Below are 14913 nucleotides of genomic sequence, written 5' to 3'. Positions count from 1 at the left end.
ATTTGACAGAACGAGAGGGAGAGAGCACAAGCAGAGGGAGAGGGAGAAGCAGGCTCCCTGCTGAGCAGAGAGCTTGATGCAGGGCTCGATCCCGGGACCCTGGGACCATGACCTGAGCCAAAGGCAGACGTTCAACCGACTGAGCCACCCAGGCACCCTGCAGTATTAACATTCTTTTCAAGGAGTATCTGGGACTTAATGGGCGTTTAGTAAATATATGTTAATAAATGTTAAAGCTCATATTCACGGAATTAAGTGTGTCAGAGTTGCCTTTATGGAAAATGAGTAAATGGTGGTATTAAATATGCTATATTCACTCTTTAAATCATTTTTTCTGTTAAGCATAATTACCTCATCTTAAATCTAGTGTGTATCATACCTTACCTGATTTTAGCATTTACTTTTTTTTTTAAATAGAGAAAGCATGTGTGCATGAGTAGGGGGAGGAGGGGCAGAGGGCAAAGGGAGAGAGAGAATCTTAAGCAGGCTCCATACCCAGGGCAAGCCCGACTGGGTTGTGGGGGTGGGGCGTGGCTTGATCTCACCACCCTGAGATCATGACCTGAGCTGAAATCAAGAGTCTGGTGCTTAACCAACTGAGCCACCCAGGCATCCCTAGCATTTACTTTTAAAGATAGAGATGGATTATATAGCATGCAATAAATACCATCTTTCTGTTTCAAGCACATTCAGTGAGCTTAGGCCAAAATGATATATGGGTTCTGTTAATATTCTTAAGAGTATGCATTTAATTTATACATCTTATTGATTTACATTCTTTTTTTTTTTTTAGAGAGAGAGCGCGAGCTTGGGTGGGGGGAAGGGGCAGGGGGGGAAGGGGCAGAGGGGGAGAGGAAGAGAATCTTAAGCAGGCTTCATGCCCAGTGGGGAGTCCCATGCGGGGCTTGATCTCATGACCCTGAGATCATGACCTGAGCCGAAATCAAGAGTTGGACACTTAACTGACTGAGCCACCTGGGGGGGTCCCCAAAATCCATTATTTTATGTGTATTGGCCTAAAGATAATCCTATTGGATATATCCACAGCTGACATTTTGTGAGGTAATAACTTAGCTGCTATTTTTCAAAATTGCAAAGTCATGTTGACAGACCTTGTTAATGAATTCTTATTTTCACTTACTATGAATCCTGGAAAAATTGTTTCAGTAGAATATATCAGAAACAAGTGGAATAAAGAAATAGGTCAAGCTATTTAAAGTTGAACTTTGTGGGGCGCCTGGGTGGCTCAGTTGTTACGTGTCTGCCTTCGGCTCAGGTCATGATCCCAGGGTCCTGGGATCGAGCCCCGCATCGGGCTCCCTGCTCCACGGGAAGCCTGCTTCTCCCTCTCCCACTCCCCCTGCTTGTGTTCCCTCTCTCGCTGTGTCTCTCTCTGTCAAATAAATAAAATCTTAAAAAAAAAAAAAAGTTTGAACTTTGTGAGACAGCTTCTGGTCCTCATATTTACTACTTAAATGAATTACTTTTATCAATTTACTGAATTGTTTTTATCAAATTAGTCAAGGATTTATTTAGATTGATTAATAAAAGAATGATTTATACACCACAATGTCAAGTTACTAATTTACGAAAAGAAATATGAATCAAGATAGTTCTTAGCATAGGATACCCCATTCTCTTTCTAGGGTGATTTGGTTTACTCAGAAAAACACTTGTAAATCAAAACATTGGTACTTCTAAAGTTATGTTCTTAGATAATAATTCTTTCAGATTTCATTTGGGGAATTTTTTGGTAAAGAATGGAGTTCAGGGGGCGCCGGGGTGGCTCAGTCGTTAAGCGTCTGCCTTCGGCTCAGATCATGATCCCAGGGTCCTGGGATCGAGCCCCACATCGGGCTCCCTGCTCTGCAGGAAGCCTGCTTCTCCCTCTCCCACTCCCCCTATTTGTGTTCCCGCTCTCGCTGTGTCTCTCTCTGTCAAATAAATAAATAAAATCTTTAAAAAAAAAAAAAAAGGAGTTCAGTTTCTAGATAATACCATCTGGGTAATGTTGAAAGATAAACCTGTACGAGTCTTTAATTTAGATGCATAAATATCTCTACCTTTCCATTTTTATTTGCTGTTCTGACAGTTTAATAACCAGTTAAAATTTCCAGATGAATTAGTTATTTTTTATTGAACTTTAGGTTGGCTTCTGCTTGTTAGTTTGGGAATAGGTATCTTAATCTCCTTAGAAAGCCATTTCAACACATAGGAGAAGATGGATTAGTTTTGGAAGGGATTTCTGTGAATCACTAATTCCATCTATATCATTTACATTATTGGCTAATTGTATTTGGGAATATATATTTTGAAATAGTATATCTCAATATGTTTATTATAATTATATTTATACATAATTTTTTTAAAGATTTTATTTATTTATTTGACAGAGACACAGGAAGAGAGAGGGAGCACAAGCAGGGGGAGTGGGAGAGGGAGAATCTCGCAGAGCAGGGAGCCCAATGCGAGGCTCGATCCCAGGACCCTGGGACCATGACCCGAGCCGAAGGCAGACGCTTAACGACTGAGCCACCCAGGCGCCCCCATAAATATTACTGGAAAAAATAAAAGTATGGGAAAAATCCTATAAGGTACATAAGATTATTTTAGTCCATCAGTATGCATTTTTTTATTTGTTAGGGTTTTTTTTCTCCTTGCTTTTCATATCCATGCTGTCTTCTCATATATATTTTAAACTGCCCATCTCTAGCTCCTAGTACATATATGTTGATGATGAGTTGTATGTACTATATTATTTTGGTCTCTTTTCATCTGGGTTAATATATAATTTTAAATGTTACTTCCCTAAGAAGAGCATTCAACTGTAGCTAAAAATGTAAATGCACATATGTACTATAGAGTGACATAAATATAAAATGCAAATATAAACAGATCTAAAAGATAGTATCTAGTATTTTTCATGATTCTATTCATATTAAAATATCATAGCTAAAATTCAAACTTCTGCAGAAATATGGGTAGGCTCAAGTTCTAATGGTTCACTTGTAAATCAGTTGCCTTTGGGGAAGATGTATTCTGAGTTTGTTACAGAGGTTTCCAGTTGGCCCTCTGAAATCAATATTGTGTAGTTGGATTTACAGAAAATTATATTTTTGTGTGTGTGTGTGGTTTTTTTTTTCTATGGGAAAGTGTGCATGCATCTCAACATTGGGAGAACTTTTCCCTTTCCCTTGCAACCCTGTCTTCTGAAACGAAGTATCTACCTGGAATGCTTTACCTCTACCCCCAAAGAAGACTGTGGAAAGAGGCCTGAATTCCTAGAGCCATAATTATGATATGAAGGCCTTTTTAAAGTTTTTTGGGGTCAGCCTGTATGTGAAAACTGTAAGGCTTAATTCATTTCCTTTCTGATCTAACCTCTTTCCTTACCCCTAATTGACTGACTGACTTTCTTTCTTTCTTGCTTGCTTGCTTTCTTCCTTCCTTCCTTCCTTTTTCAAGATTTTTAAAAATTTATTTATTTGACACACAGAGAGCAGGAGAACACAAGCAGGGGGAGTGGCAGAGGGAGAAGCAGACTCCCCGCGGAGCAGGGAGTCCCATGCGGGGCTTGATCCCAGGGTCCGGGGATCATGACCTGAGCCGAAGGCAGTCCCTTAACCAACTGAGCCACCCAGGCGCCCCTGACACTTATTTTCTACTACGCCCATCCTTCTTCCTCCCTTTTCCCTCAGCATTCTCTGTTTGCCAGAAACGAAAAGTGGTATAGATAGGGAACTGTTCTGCACATGGTAGGAATTAGCTTATCCATTTATATTCTTTTCGTGAATAAGCCAAAAGGGATTTTCCATCAGGGTAAGCAGAGGTGTGTCCCCCTGTTTTTGTTTTTTGTTATTTTGTTTTCAGATTTCTTTATTTTAAAGAGAGTGGGAGAGAGAGCATGGGGGGGGGAGGGGCAGAGGGAGAGAGAGAGAGTGTCCCAAGGAGACTCTGTGCTGAGCATGAGCCTGACGTGGGGCTCGATCTCATGACCCTAAGGTCATGACCTGAGCCGAAACCAAGAGTTGGTCGCTTAACTGACTGCACCACGCAGGTGCCCCCTCCTTTTTTTTTTTTTTTTTTAAAGATTTTATTTATTAATTTGACAGAGACACAGCGAGAGAGGGAACACAAGCAGGGAGAGCGGGAGAGCAGAAGCAGGCTTCCTGCAGAGCGGGAAGCCTGATGTGGGGCTCGATCCCAGGACCCTGGGATCATTACCTGAGCCGAAGGCAGATGCTTAATGACTGAGCCACCCAGGTGCCCCCTCCTTTTTTTTTTTTTTTTTTTTTAACATTTTAGTGATTGGAAAAAATCAAAAGAAGAGTAATATTTCATGCTATGTGAAAATTATAGGAAATTGAAATTTCAGTGTCCATAAATAGTTTTATTTATGGGAAACACCATGCTTGTGTGTTCATGTATTGTCTGTATTGTCTAGGGCTGCTTTCACACTGCTAACAGCAGGATTTAGTTGCAACAGATCCTATGACCTGTAAAGCATGAAATATTTTTTGTTTGGCTTTAAACAGAAAAAGTTTGCCAGGCTTTGATTTAGAGGCAGGTAGGTGTCATGATTAAGAGCAAGGAGTCTGGAGTCAAACTGCTCCTTAATGCCTCATTCTGAGACCTTGGGCAAGTTACTTATCTCCTTGTACCTGTGTTTCCCCATCTGTAAAAATAGAAGAATCACAGTGCTGACTTCATGCGGTAATCATGAGGGTTAAATGAGTTAATTTACATAAAGCACTTAGAAATATGCCTGGTACATGGTAATCACTAAGTATTAGATGTCAGTTGATAACTAAGTATGTTAGTTGTTACTAAGTATTAGCTGATAATCACTTTGTAACATGAACTGGAAAATTTGCATTGAAATCAGTTCTGATTGAGAATAGCTACAAATTTATTAAGGAAATACTAACAACTGTATGCTTCCAGATTTTGATTCACTGGTGTTCAAAGTAGTGAAAATTATGAATCTAACACAAAGCATAGATAGTGAGCATATGTCTTTACATTGCTGATGCACATTGTATAAAAGATTGTTTTCCTGCCATGCAGTGTGCTAGCCATAGGGGAAAATTACTTGATTTTTGAAATGAAATGTAAGATAAATTTATTTCATGACTGTGATAAATCTAGTATGATTATTTTTGTGATTCCAAGTGTCTTTCTCAGGAGTCCTATCAGAAATATATTTGGCATGTTGAATAGCTTGAACCTATCACAGTTTTTTGTTTTTTTTTTTTTATGTTAAGGATACACTATCAGAATTTAAGGGACTAAACTATGAACATAACAAAATTTACCATTTTAACACATTTTTTAAAGTGTATTATTTGGTAATGTTAAGTGTATTCACATTGTTGTGCATTGGATCTTCAGAACTTTTTCATACTATGAAACAAAGTCTATACCTATTAAACAACAACTCTCTATTTCTTCCTCTTGACAGCCTCTGGTAACTACCATTCTGCTTTCTATTTCTATGAATCTGACTACTTTAGATACCTCATATAAGTGGAATCATCCAGTATTTTGTCTTGTTGTGATTGAGTTATTTCACTTGACAGATGGCCTCAAGGTTCATCTATGTTGTAGCATATGACAGGATTTCCTTCCTTTTAAAGGCTGAATAATATTCTATGATATGTGTAGACCATATTTTGTTTATCGTCCACTGATGGACATTTGCATTGCTTCCATCTCTTGGCTATTTTGCATATTTTTGCTGTGAACAAGGGTGTACAAATATCTCTTTGAGGTCCTGCTTTTAATTCTTTTAGATAAGTACTCAGAAGTAGGATTGCTGGATCAAACATGGTAATTCTACTTTTAATTTTTTGAGGAGCCACCATAGTGTTTTCATAGAGGCTGCACCATTTTACATTCCTATCAACAGGGCACAAAGATTCCAGTTTCTCCACTTCCTTGCCAACACTTGTTATTTTCTCATCTTTCCTCCCTCCCTTCCTTGATAGTAGCCATCCTAATGGTGTGTAGTAATATTTCATTGTAGTTTTGATTGGCATTTCTATCCAACTTTTAAGAGATCTTATTAAAAGTATCTAACACAGTATCTCAGTAAGGAGGCTTACCACTGTTTTGGGGGTCTATATTTGTTTGGTTTTTTAAAGATTTTAGTTATTTATTTATTTGCCAGAGAGAGCGCCCAAGCAGGGAGTACGGCAGGCAGAGGGAGAAGCAGGCTCCCCTCTGAGCAAGGAGCCCCGATGTGGGACTCGATCCCAGGATTCTGGGATCATGACCCGAGCTGAAGGCAGATGCTTAACCGACTGAGCCACCCAGGCACCCCTGGGGTCTATATTTGATCTGAATACCTAGAGCTATCTAACAGCCATTATACTTGGTGCCGTTCTTAGGGATGTGTAACTGAGAGTTGAGATATTTTTTAACTTTTTGCAAATAAGGAGTAAGGTGAGAAACTGCTTTGATTAGAACTGGATCTTTTGCTAAGTCATCCATTATTGAGATGAATATAGATCATGTCTCTGTAAATGATGAAAACCTTTTTATCACTATTAGAATTTTAGCTTTTACTTCTAATTATATTTTAGCTTTTCATCTAATTATAAAAGAAATACATACTCATTACCAAAAAAAAATCAAGAAAATAGAGTAAAGCATAAGTTTATACTTGGAATATAATACATATTATATTTGTACAGTTAATACGGCTGCATTTGGCTGCAGTTTTCACTGTCATCCTCTACTGGTAACTAATCTACAGTTTTCCATTTTCCTTTTGATTTTTGATTAAGTTTTTGCTCCATTTTTTGTATGAAAGTCTTACAGTGCTGCATATAAAAGAGTTTATATCAATTTTATACTTACGATAGGAATTGCTAGATCTTGGGTGATTTATCTATCAATTTGTATTTCTAGCAGTACTTTATAAGAGTTTGGTTCTCCATACTTAGTTTTTTCTGTACACATGGGTGTAAAATGGTAAATTGTGGTTTTCTTTTTTACTTTTTTTTAAGTAGGCTCTACTCTCAACATGGGGGCTTGAATTCACAACCCTGAGATCAGGAGTCACATTCTCTACTGACTGAGCCAGGCACCCCTATACTGTGGCCTTAAATTCTATTTTGTTAAAGTTGAACATGTTTTCATATGTTGTTTTTATTGGCTATTTATATATATTTTTCTGTGTAAAATCCCTTTATTGTCCTTCATTTTCATTGGTTTGTTTGCCTCTTTGATTCCTTATACATATTTATTCTTTTTTTTTTTTTTTTAAGATTTTATTTATTTATTCATGAGAGACAGAGAGAGAGAGGCAGAGGGAGAAGCAGGCTCCCAAGGAGCAGAGAGCCCGATGTGGGACTCGATCCCAGGACCCTGGGATCATGACCTGAGCCGAAGGCAGTCGCTTAACCAACTGAGCCACCCAGGCGCCCTACATATTTATTCTTTATGTATTGCATCTATACATACGTACATATATAAATATACATGTACATATACCTATATAATAATACTTTTTTTTTAAAGATTATTTATTTATTTATTTGACAGAGAGAGAGAGATCACAAGTAGGCAGGCAGAGGGAGAGGGAGAAGCAGGCTCCCTGCTGAGCATGGACCCCCCCCCCCCGATGCGGGGCTCCATCTCAGGATGCTGGGATCATGACCCGAGCTGAAGGCATATGCCCAACTGACTGAGCCACCCAGGTGCCCCAATAATATATGTTTTAATGGATCTTCTAGTTTGTAGCTGTCTTTCCACTCAGTGTATAGTGTCTCTTGAACAGAAGTTCTTAATTTTAATTCATCAGTCCTTTATAGCGTGTGCTTTGAGAATCGTGCTTAAGAAATATCCTGAAGGTCATAAAGGTATTGTTTTATATTCTAAAATTGTTGAAGTTTTGCTCTTTACATTAAAGTCTTTAATCCATCTGTCAATTTAAGAAATTAAGATGTGATTAAGATGTGATGAATCTCATGTAAAATACACGTTTGAATACCCATTAAGGCTGTGATGCCAAAAGTTTGGTAAATGTTGCCTTAAATAATAAGGTAGTTTCAATAGTGGAAAAAGAAAAGAAACATATAAGGTGTTTTACATTAATAATAGCTATTTTAGGAGATTTGTTAAAGAAATTTTTTTTTCACAGCCTTGACCTCAATTGTGGGTGATCATCTGCCATTCTGATAACCTTTACATTATAGACCACTGATTTCTGACTGTATTGGCATGAATACTTGAGCGCGACTACATAAATAAGCAAATCACCATATTAAGAGGTTAATCATATCATATTAGAGAACTAAAAAAATACCCAGCTTTTCCGTTTTCATATTATAGCTTTTTGATACATAAGATGTATAAGATGCATAGATTTTTTTAAAATTTTATTTTATAATGTTAACCACCATACATTACATCATTAGTTTTTCATGTAGTCTTCCATGATTCATTGTTTGCATATAACACCAGTGCTCCATTCAATACGTGCCCTCTTTAATACCCATCACCAGGCTAACCCATCCCCCCACCCCCCTCCCCTCTAGAACCCTCAGTTTGTTTCTCAGAGTCCATAGTCTCTCATGGTTCATCTCCCCCTCCAATTCCCCCCCTTCATTTTTCCCTTCCTACTTTCTTTTTTTTGAACATATAATGTATTGTTTCAGAGGTACAGGTCTGTGATTCATCAGTCTTACGCAATTCACAGCACTCACCATAGCACATATCCTCCCCAATGTCTATCACCCAGCCACCCCATCCCTCCCACCCCCCACCACTCCAGCACCCCTCAATTTGTTTCCTGAGATTAAGAATTCCTCATATCAGTGAGATCTTATGATACATGTCTTTCCCTGATTGACTTATTTCGCTTAGCATAATACCCTCTAGTTCCATCCCCGTTGTTGCAAATGGCAAGATTTCACGTTTTTTTGATGGCAAGATGCATAGATATTTAAGATGTATAAGAAGAGCCCTTGAAGTCTGTGATGACTCTGTGGGTCTTTCTCTTGAGCTTGCAGTACTGTGACCTTTCTGGGTATTCAGTGAGGGCCTTGTTTGTCCAACATCAGTATTATACCACCTGCTACCCCGTTTTCATTTGCTGCCATCCACTGTTTGTAGGGAAGAAGTAAAACCAACCTTTCCATATAAGCAATTTATGCCTGTAGATAGGTCTTGAAGTGAAGATAAAATAGATTGGCTTTTATTATCAGAGAGCAGTTAATGTGCTTGGTTACATCAGCATTAACTTGAAGATAACATCTGTGATAAAATATTATAACTAGGATGAAACATGACCTTTGGAAATAATAGTACTTTTTAAAGTATTGTTTGTTATAGAACATAATTAACCTTAAGTCAGTAAGTACCTGCTAGGGCCACCTGGCTGGCTCAGTTGGTAGAGCATATGACTCGATCTCAGGGTGGTGAGTTCAAGCCCCATGTTGGGTGTGGAGCCTACTTAAAAAACTTAAAAAAAAAAAAAAAAAAGGCAAAGTTAAAATATTTAAAAAATACGTAAATAGGTCCCTGCCAAAAGATTTCAAAATAGATATTTTAATTTAGAATTGGATTGTAGAATGGGATACAAAAATTGTATTTTTAACAGAAAAATAAGCAATTTTATCTCGTGCAAGTTTTTTTGTTTTTTTGTTTTTTTCCCCAGGAAAAGAACCAGCTTTCCCATGAGCTGATGCTTGTTGATAATAGAATTATGAATGTTTTTGAAAATCTTTCTTTGAAAACACAGTATCAGTATATCTAATTAAATATAAAAGCAAATAGTAAATACTACTTGGTTTGCACTTTTGGTATATAATCATAAAACTGAGGAATAGGTGTCCTAACTGGTCTTTAGTTGTTTGGTGTTTGATTTTAGGGGAACCACACTGAAATCATGTAAAGGCAGACACCATTTAAAATTTTCTTGTAATATTAGTAAGGTAGTTACAGGGAAGGTTTATGATTCATTTATGATCATACTAATATCTTCAGCTGTACTGGGGTCAGCTGAGAGCCCAGTGAAGTAATGTAAGTAGAGAACAAGTTTGAATAAAGTCATATACAGCCCAGTGTGTGTCCATACATTTTTATCCCTCCTGGGAAAAGTGAAACTTATAGCACAGCTCTTCTCTGTCACCTAGAAACCTCCAGAGTAACCATTGACAGAGCTTACACATTTAAACCATAGGGTATAAAATAAATGGGTAAGTTTGAGTAGAAAATAGAACATCCAACTTGAAAGTAGTAAACTGTGGGCTTGATTTACTTTTTTTTCCCCTCCCAATTCCAACCCACATTTTCCTCTCCCCACACCGAATAACTTTTTTTTTTTTTTTTTAACTTTTATCATGTTTGTATTCTGAACCCACCTGGTGCACCAGGACCTTTTTAGTTTCACCATCTCAAGCAATTCAAAGTAACTTTTCCAAGCAAATTTGGAGCTGTCTTCTTAGATGACTGAGGTTAAATCTTAGGAAATTTAGAGCTATAGACACCAGGAGTGATTTGTGTCTCATGAAACTGGGCATAAATTGAGTCTAGTTTTATAGTCTCTGCCAGTGATATCTCTGAGGCCATGCCTTCCAAGTGGGGTGGTCTCCAGCCCTGTCACCCCTGGACCCACATCAGCAGATCCTCAGGTATGATGGGTCTGCAATCCTCATTCCCAGGAAGGTTCTGAGTTTTTTCAGTTAATCTGTTTTTTTGCTTGATTCTGTTCTGTATTCTTTTTTTATTTGTCAGGTGACAATTTTCAAGTATTTTAAAAGAAAATGTATTTGGATTTTGCATGTCTCCCATGTATTATCTGAATTTTCAGTCACAATTCAAAGGTTATTCTTCTAACAGTTTTAACTAAAACAACTTTCTAGAACCCAAAGAATGTTTATATCCTGCAGAGAGTTACAGAGAGCACATAAGTAGGGCTTTTATATATATTTGGACCACAATCTTGTCTTACTCATGTATTATGTAATGTGATACCTAACTCTCCAATTGTATCATAAGCTTTTAGGCATGGACTTTATACTGTGCTCTCCAGTGGAAACGTAACGCAAGCCACATATGTAATTTAAAATTTTCTAGTAGCCACATTAAAAATAAGTAAAAAGAAACAGATGAGAATAAGTTTAGTAGTGTACTTTATTTAACCCAGTGTAATAATCTAAACATTATTTCAATGTGTAATCAATATGAAAATTGAGATATTTTATGTTTTTTTCTCATATTTAATCTCCAAAATCCAGTGTTATTTTATTCTTAGTGCACATCTCAGTTCATACTAACCTTATCTCAGATACTCAATAGCTGCATGTAGCTAGTGGTTACTGTTTAGGGCAGTGCTGTCTTACGCTTTTATAATTTAGTGCTAGTAACATAATTGTTGTTTTGTGTGTGAATGTGTGTGTGTCATCTTAGTTACAGATTTCTCTAATTGAATAAAATATAAAATATTTTTAAATGCCTATATTTTCTTTCTCTTAAAGGCTCTTCCTTCTTCAATGATTATAGTAGCAGTTTATTGTCCCGTGATAGCTGCTGTTTTCATTGTTCTGAAGATGGTCAACTATCGACTCCACAGAGCACTTGATGCTGGAGAAGTTGTAGATAGGAATGCAAATGAGTTCCCAGATCAGCGAGCCAAAGCTGAGCAAGGCAACTGTTCATCTAGAAGAAAAGATAGTAATGGACCGAGGTAAGGAAACCCATGCTGCTCAGTTTGTAAGGATGTGGATCATGCATGCGTACAATGATGTGATTACCGTGTTGTTCCTCTGTTCTGAGACGTGGTTTTAAGGCAGTGTTGTTAGTCTTGCCACAAGAGGTATGATGACAAGTACAGATGGTCACATTAGACCCCAGCAAAGCTAACTGGCATATCTGGGGGATTAATAAGGGTCCTGGCCTTATTACCAAATAACATGCTAGAACACTAACAGTTAAAATTGTAAGACAGTTATTCACACCAAGACCAAAACCAGTGAAAAACCGTGTAAAGAAATAATTTTAAAGCATGGCTTATAAATCTTAGCATTTATATTTTATTTATACGTATAAGTAAAATGTGTATATATTTTAAGCAAATTGTGATATTTTACTTGACATTTTTAATCTGCATTTTTCACTTAATCTATTGTAAATACTTTTCAATTATATATTCTCACCTTAGAAACTTTGCTGTTCCTTCCCTCCATCTTTGTATAACTGACCTCTTAGGATTCAAGTTTGTGTAGATGTCATTTTCTGTCCCCTCCCAGCTGAATATTCCTCCTGTGGCTCTCAGTCACATTTCTCTTCATTGCCTTGGCCTCATCCCCTTTCTCTTGTTGACCAAAGGATTTATTTATACATAATCGGAAGTTTATTGTGACTTCGTAGAAGTGATAGGTACCACTAATAATAAGTCTTCAAAGAACAGTTACTATATGAACACTTGTTCTATGTAATAGTCCTAAAAACAGTTCTGTGAGATAGATGCTGTTATTATTCCTGATTTATAGATGTGGAAACTAGGGTGAGAAAGATGAAATATTCCAGGGACTCTGATCTGGAGTCCATGTTTTTAACCACTCTGCGATGTTTCCACTCAGTATAATAAGAAAGTGGATACTCATCTTTTAAGATAGGTAATGTTTCTGTTTTCCAGTACATCGAGTTTATCCCTTTTCAGTTATGTTTTCCTCCACCCCTAACATGATTACCCTTTTTGTTCATTGAGCAAATAGTTTGCCTCTGTAATAATTTTGTTCATAGCTCTAATCACTACCTGAAATTATCTTATTTAATCATGTTTGCATTATAAGCTTCTTGAAGGCAGGAGCCTTGTTTTTCCTATGAACTGTTTTATTCCCAGGTTCTAAAACAGAGTCACTGATAGGTACTCAGAAAATATTTGAAGTAGTGAAAGCATTTTTTCTACATACTGTTTTTAATAACTGCACAGTATTCCATTTTGTAGGTATGTCATAATTTAACTGTCTTGATTTTAGTTACTGTAATTATTTTCAAATTTAAATTTGTATGTTAGATCACTGTGATGTTTAAATTTCTTTTTTAAAGATATTATTTTTGGGATGCCTGGGTGGCTCAGTCGGTTAAGCTTCTCTGCCTTTGGCTCAGGTCATGATCCCACGGTCCTGGGATTGAGTCCCACATCGGGCTCCTTGCTCAGCGGGGAGCCTGCTTCTCCCTCTGCCTGCCGCTCTTTCTTTCTCTCTCTGACAAATAAATAAATAAAATCTTAAAAAAAAAAAAATAAAGATTTTGTTTTTAAGTAATCTCTACACCCAGTGGTGGGACTCAGACTCACGACCCCAAGGTCAAGAATCACACAGTCCACCAACTGAGCCAGCCAGGTCCCCCTGGCATGTTGTCCTTTTAAATTTTAATTATAATATAGGAGAGGTAGAACACTATAAAGCTATACCCATTTTTAAATTTTTCAATATATCTTGCCAAATTCCAAAGATTTACCTTCTAATTACCATGACCAGCAATTTGAGCACTTCTTTTTCTGCACTTTGACAACATTGAGTATTTGGTATTTAGACAAAACTGTGGTAACTATCTCATTGTTTAATTTTTAAGTTTTTTTTTTTAAAGATTTTATTTATTTATTTTTGAGAGAGAGAGAACGAGAGAGAGAGAGCATGAGAGAGGGGAGGGTCAGAGGGAGAAGCAGACTCCCTGCTGAGCAGGGAGCCCGATGCAGGGACTCCATCCTGGGACTCCAGGATTATGAACTGAGCCGAAGGCAGTTGCTTAATCAACTGAGCAACACAGGCACCCCTTAAGTTTTTGGATTACTAGTTAAATGGGTGTATTTTTCTTTTGTTATTATTGTTACATATTTTGTGAACTGTTTATTTTTCTGTTGGTGGTTAATTTTTGCTGTTGATTTGGAGAAGGTATTTATGAAGGATATTAATTATTTACGTTTTGTGTCAAATACTTTTCCTCAGTTTATAGCATTTTATTTATATGCCACAATTTATTTTTATGTGGTCTATTCCGTGAATGTTTATTAGTTCTGCCTTTGATACCAAGTGTGTGAGATTTTTTCTTCCCCCATATTATTTAAATGTTTGCTTGTGTCTACTTTCAGCATTTTTATAATTTTTCATTCTTAAATTGTATTCAAGCTGAAAACATTCTTTTTTTGTTTTTGTTTTTTAGGTTAGTCCCAACACTATTGAGTGAATAATGTATTTTCCCCCAGTAATTTTTTTTTTTTTTTAAAGATTTTATTTATTTGACAGAGAGAGATACAGTGAGAGAGGGAACACAAGCAGGGGGAGTGGGAGAGGGAGAAGCAGGCTTCCCACGGAGCGGGGAGCCCGACGCGGGGCTTGATCCCAGGACCCTGGGATCATGACCTGAGCCGAAGGCAGACGCCCAACGACTGAGCCACCCAGGCGCACCTTCCCCCAGTAATTTTAAATACTTTCCTTTTCATGTAGCATACTCATATATACTAATGTCAATTTCTGGGCTTTGTTTTCTGCCTCATTGATCTCTTTCTCTTTTGTTTATACCATACTGGTGTTTTGTTCTGTTCTGTTTGTTTTTTATTTTGTACTGTTTTTATGGCTTACTAATATGCGTAATATTTAGCATTGTGAATCCCTTTTCAGTATTTTTCTGTTTCAGTGTTATCTTGGTTCTTCTCATGTATAAACAACTGACCCTGAACAATGAGGGGGTTAGGGGCGCCAAACTCCTCACCCCGTGCAGTCAGAAATCCATGTATAAGGGCCCCTGAGTGGCTCTGTTGGTTAAGCATCTGCCTTTGGCTCAGGTAATGATCCCAGGGTCCTGGGATCGAGCCCTGTGTCGGGCTCCCTGCTAGCCTGCTTCTCCCTCTTCCTGTGCTGCTCCCCCTGCTTATGTTCTCTCATTCTCGCTCTCTCTCAA

The 14913-nt window shown here is 37.5% G+C and overlaps 1 protein-coding gene across 6 annotated transcripts in view; it reads left to right on the top strand.

The window, feature by feature from the left end:
• Window positions 1–14913, top strand: part of PCNX1 (pecanex 1) — a 238294-nt gene that overhangs the window by 25071 nt on the left and 198310 nt on the right. For 5 of the 6 annotated variants that reach the window (XR_004677042.1, XM_034992840.1, XM_034992837.1 and 2 more), the window contains exon 2: window positions 11487–11695. Coding sequence is in view for 4 of the 6 variants with exons in the window: in XM_034992840.1 (XP_034848731.1) it covers window positions 11487–11695 (209 nt within the window). In the remaining 2 variants the exon portion in view is untranslated. Of the gene's footprint in view, window positions 1–11486; window positions 11696–14913 lie in introns of those variants that run through there. The other variant, XM_034992841.1, reaches the window with a different exon arrangement.

This window comes from Mirounga leonina, unplaced genomic scaffold, assembly GCF_011800145.1.
Source record: "Mirounga leonina isolate KUSES-001 unplaced genomic scaffold, KU_Mleo_1.0 Mir_82, whole genome shotgun sequence".
Taxonomy (NCBI): domain Eukaryota; kingdom Metazoa; phylum Chordata; class Mammalia; order Carnivora; family Phocidae; genus Mirounga; species Mirounga leonina.
This window is presented reverse-complemented; position numbering and strand designations above follow the sequence as displayed.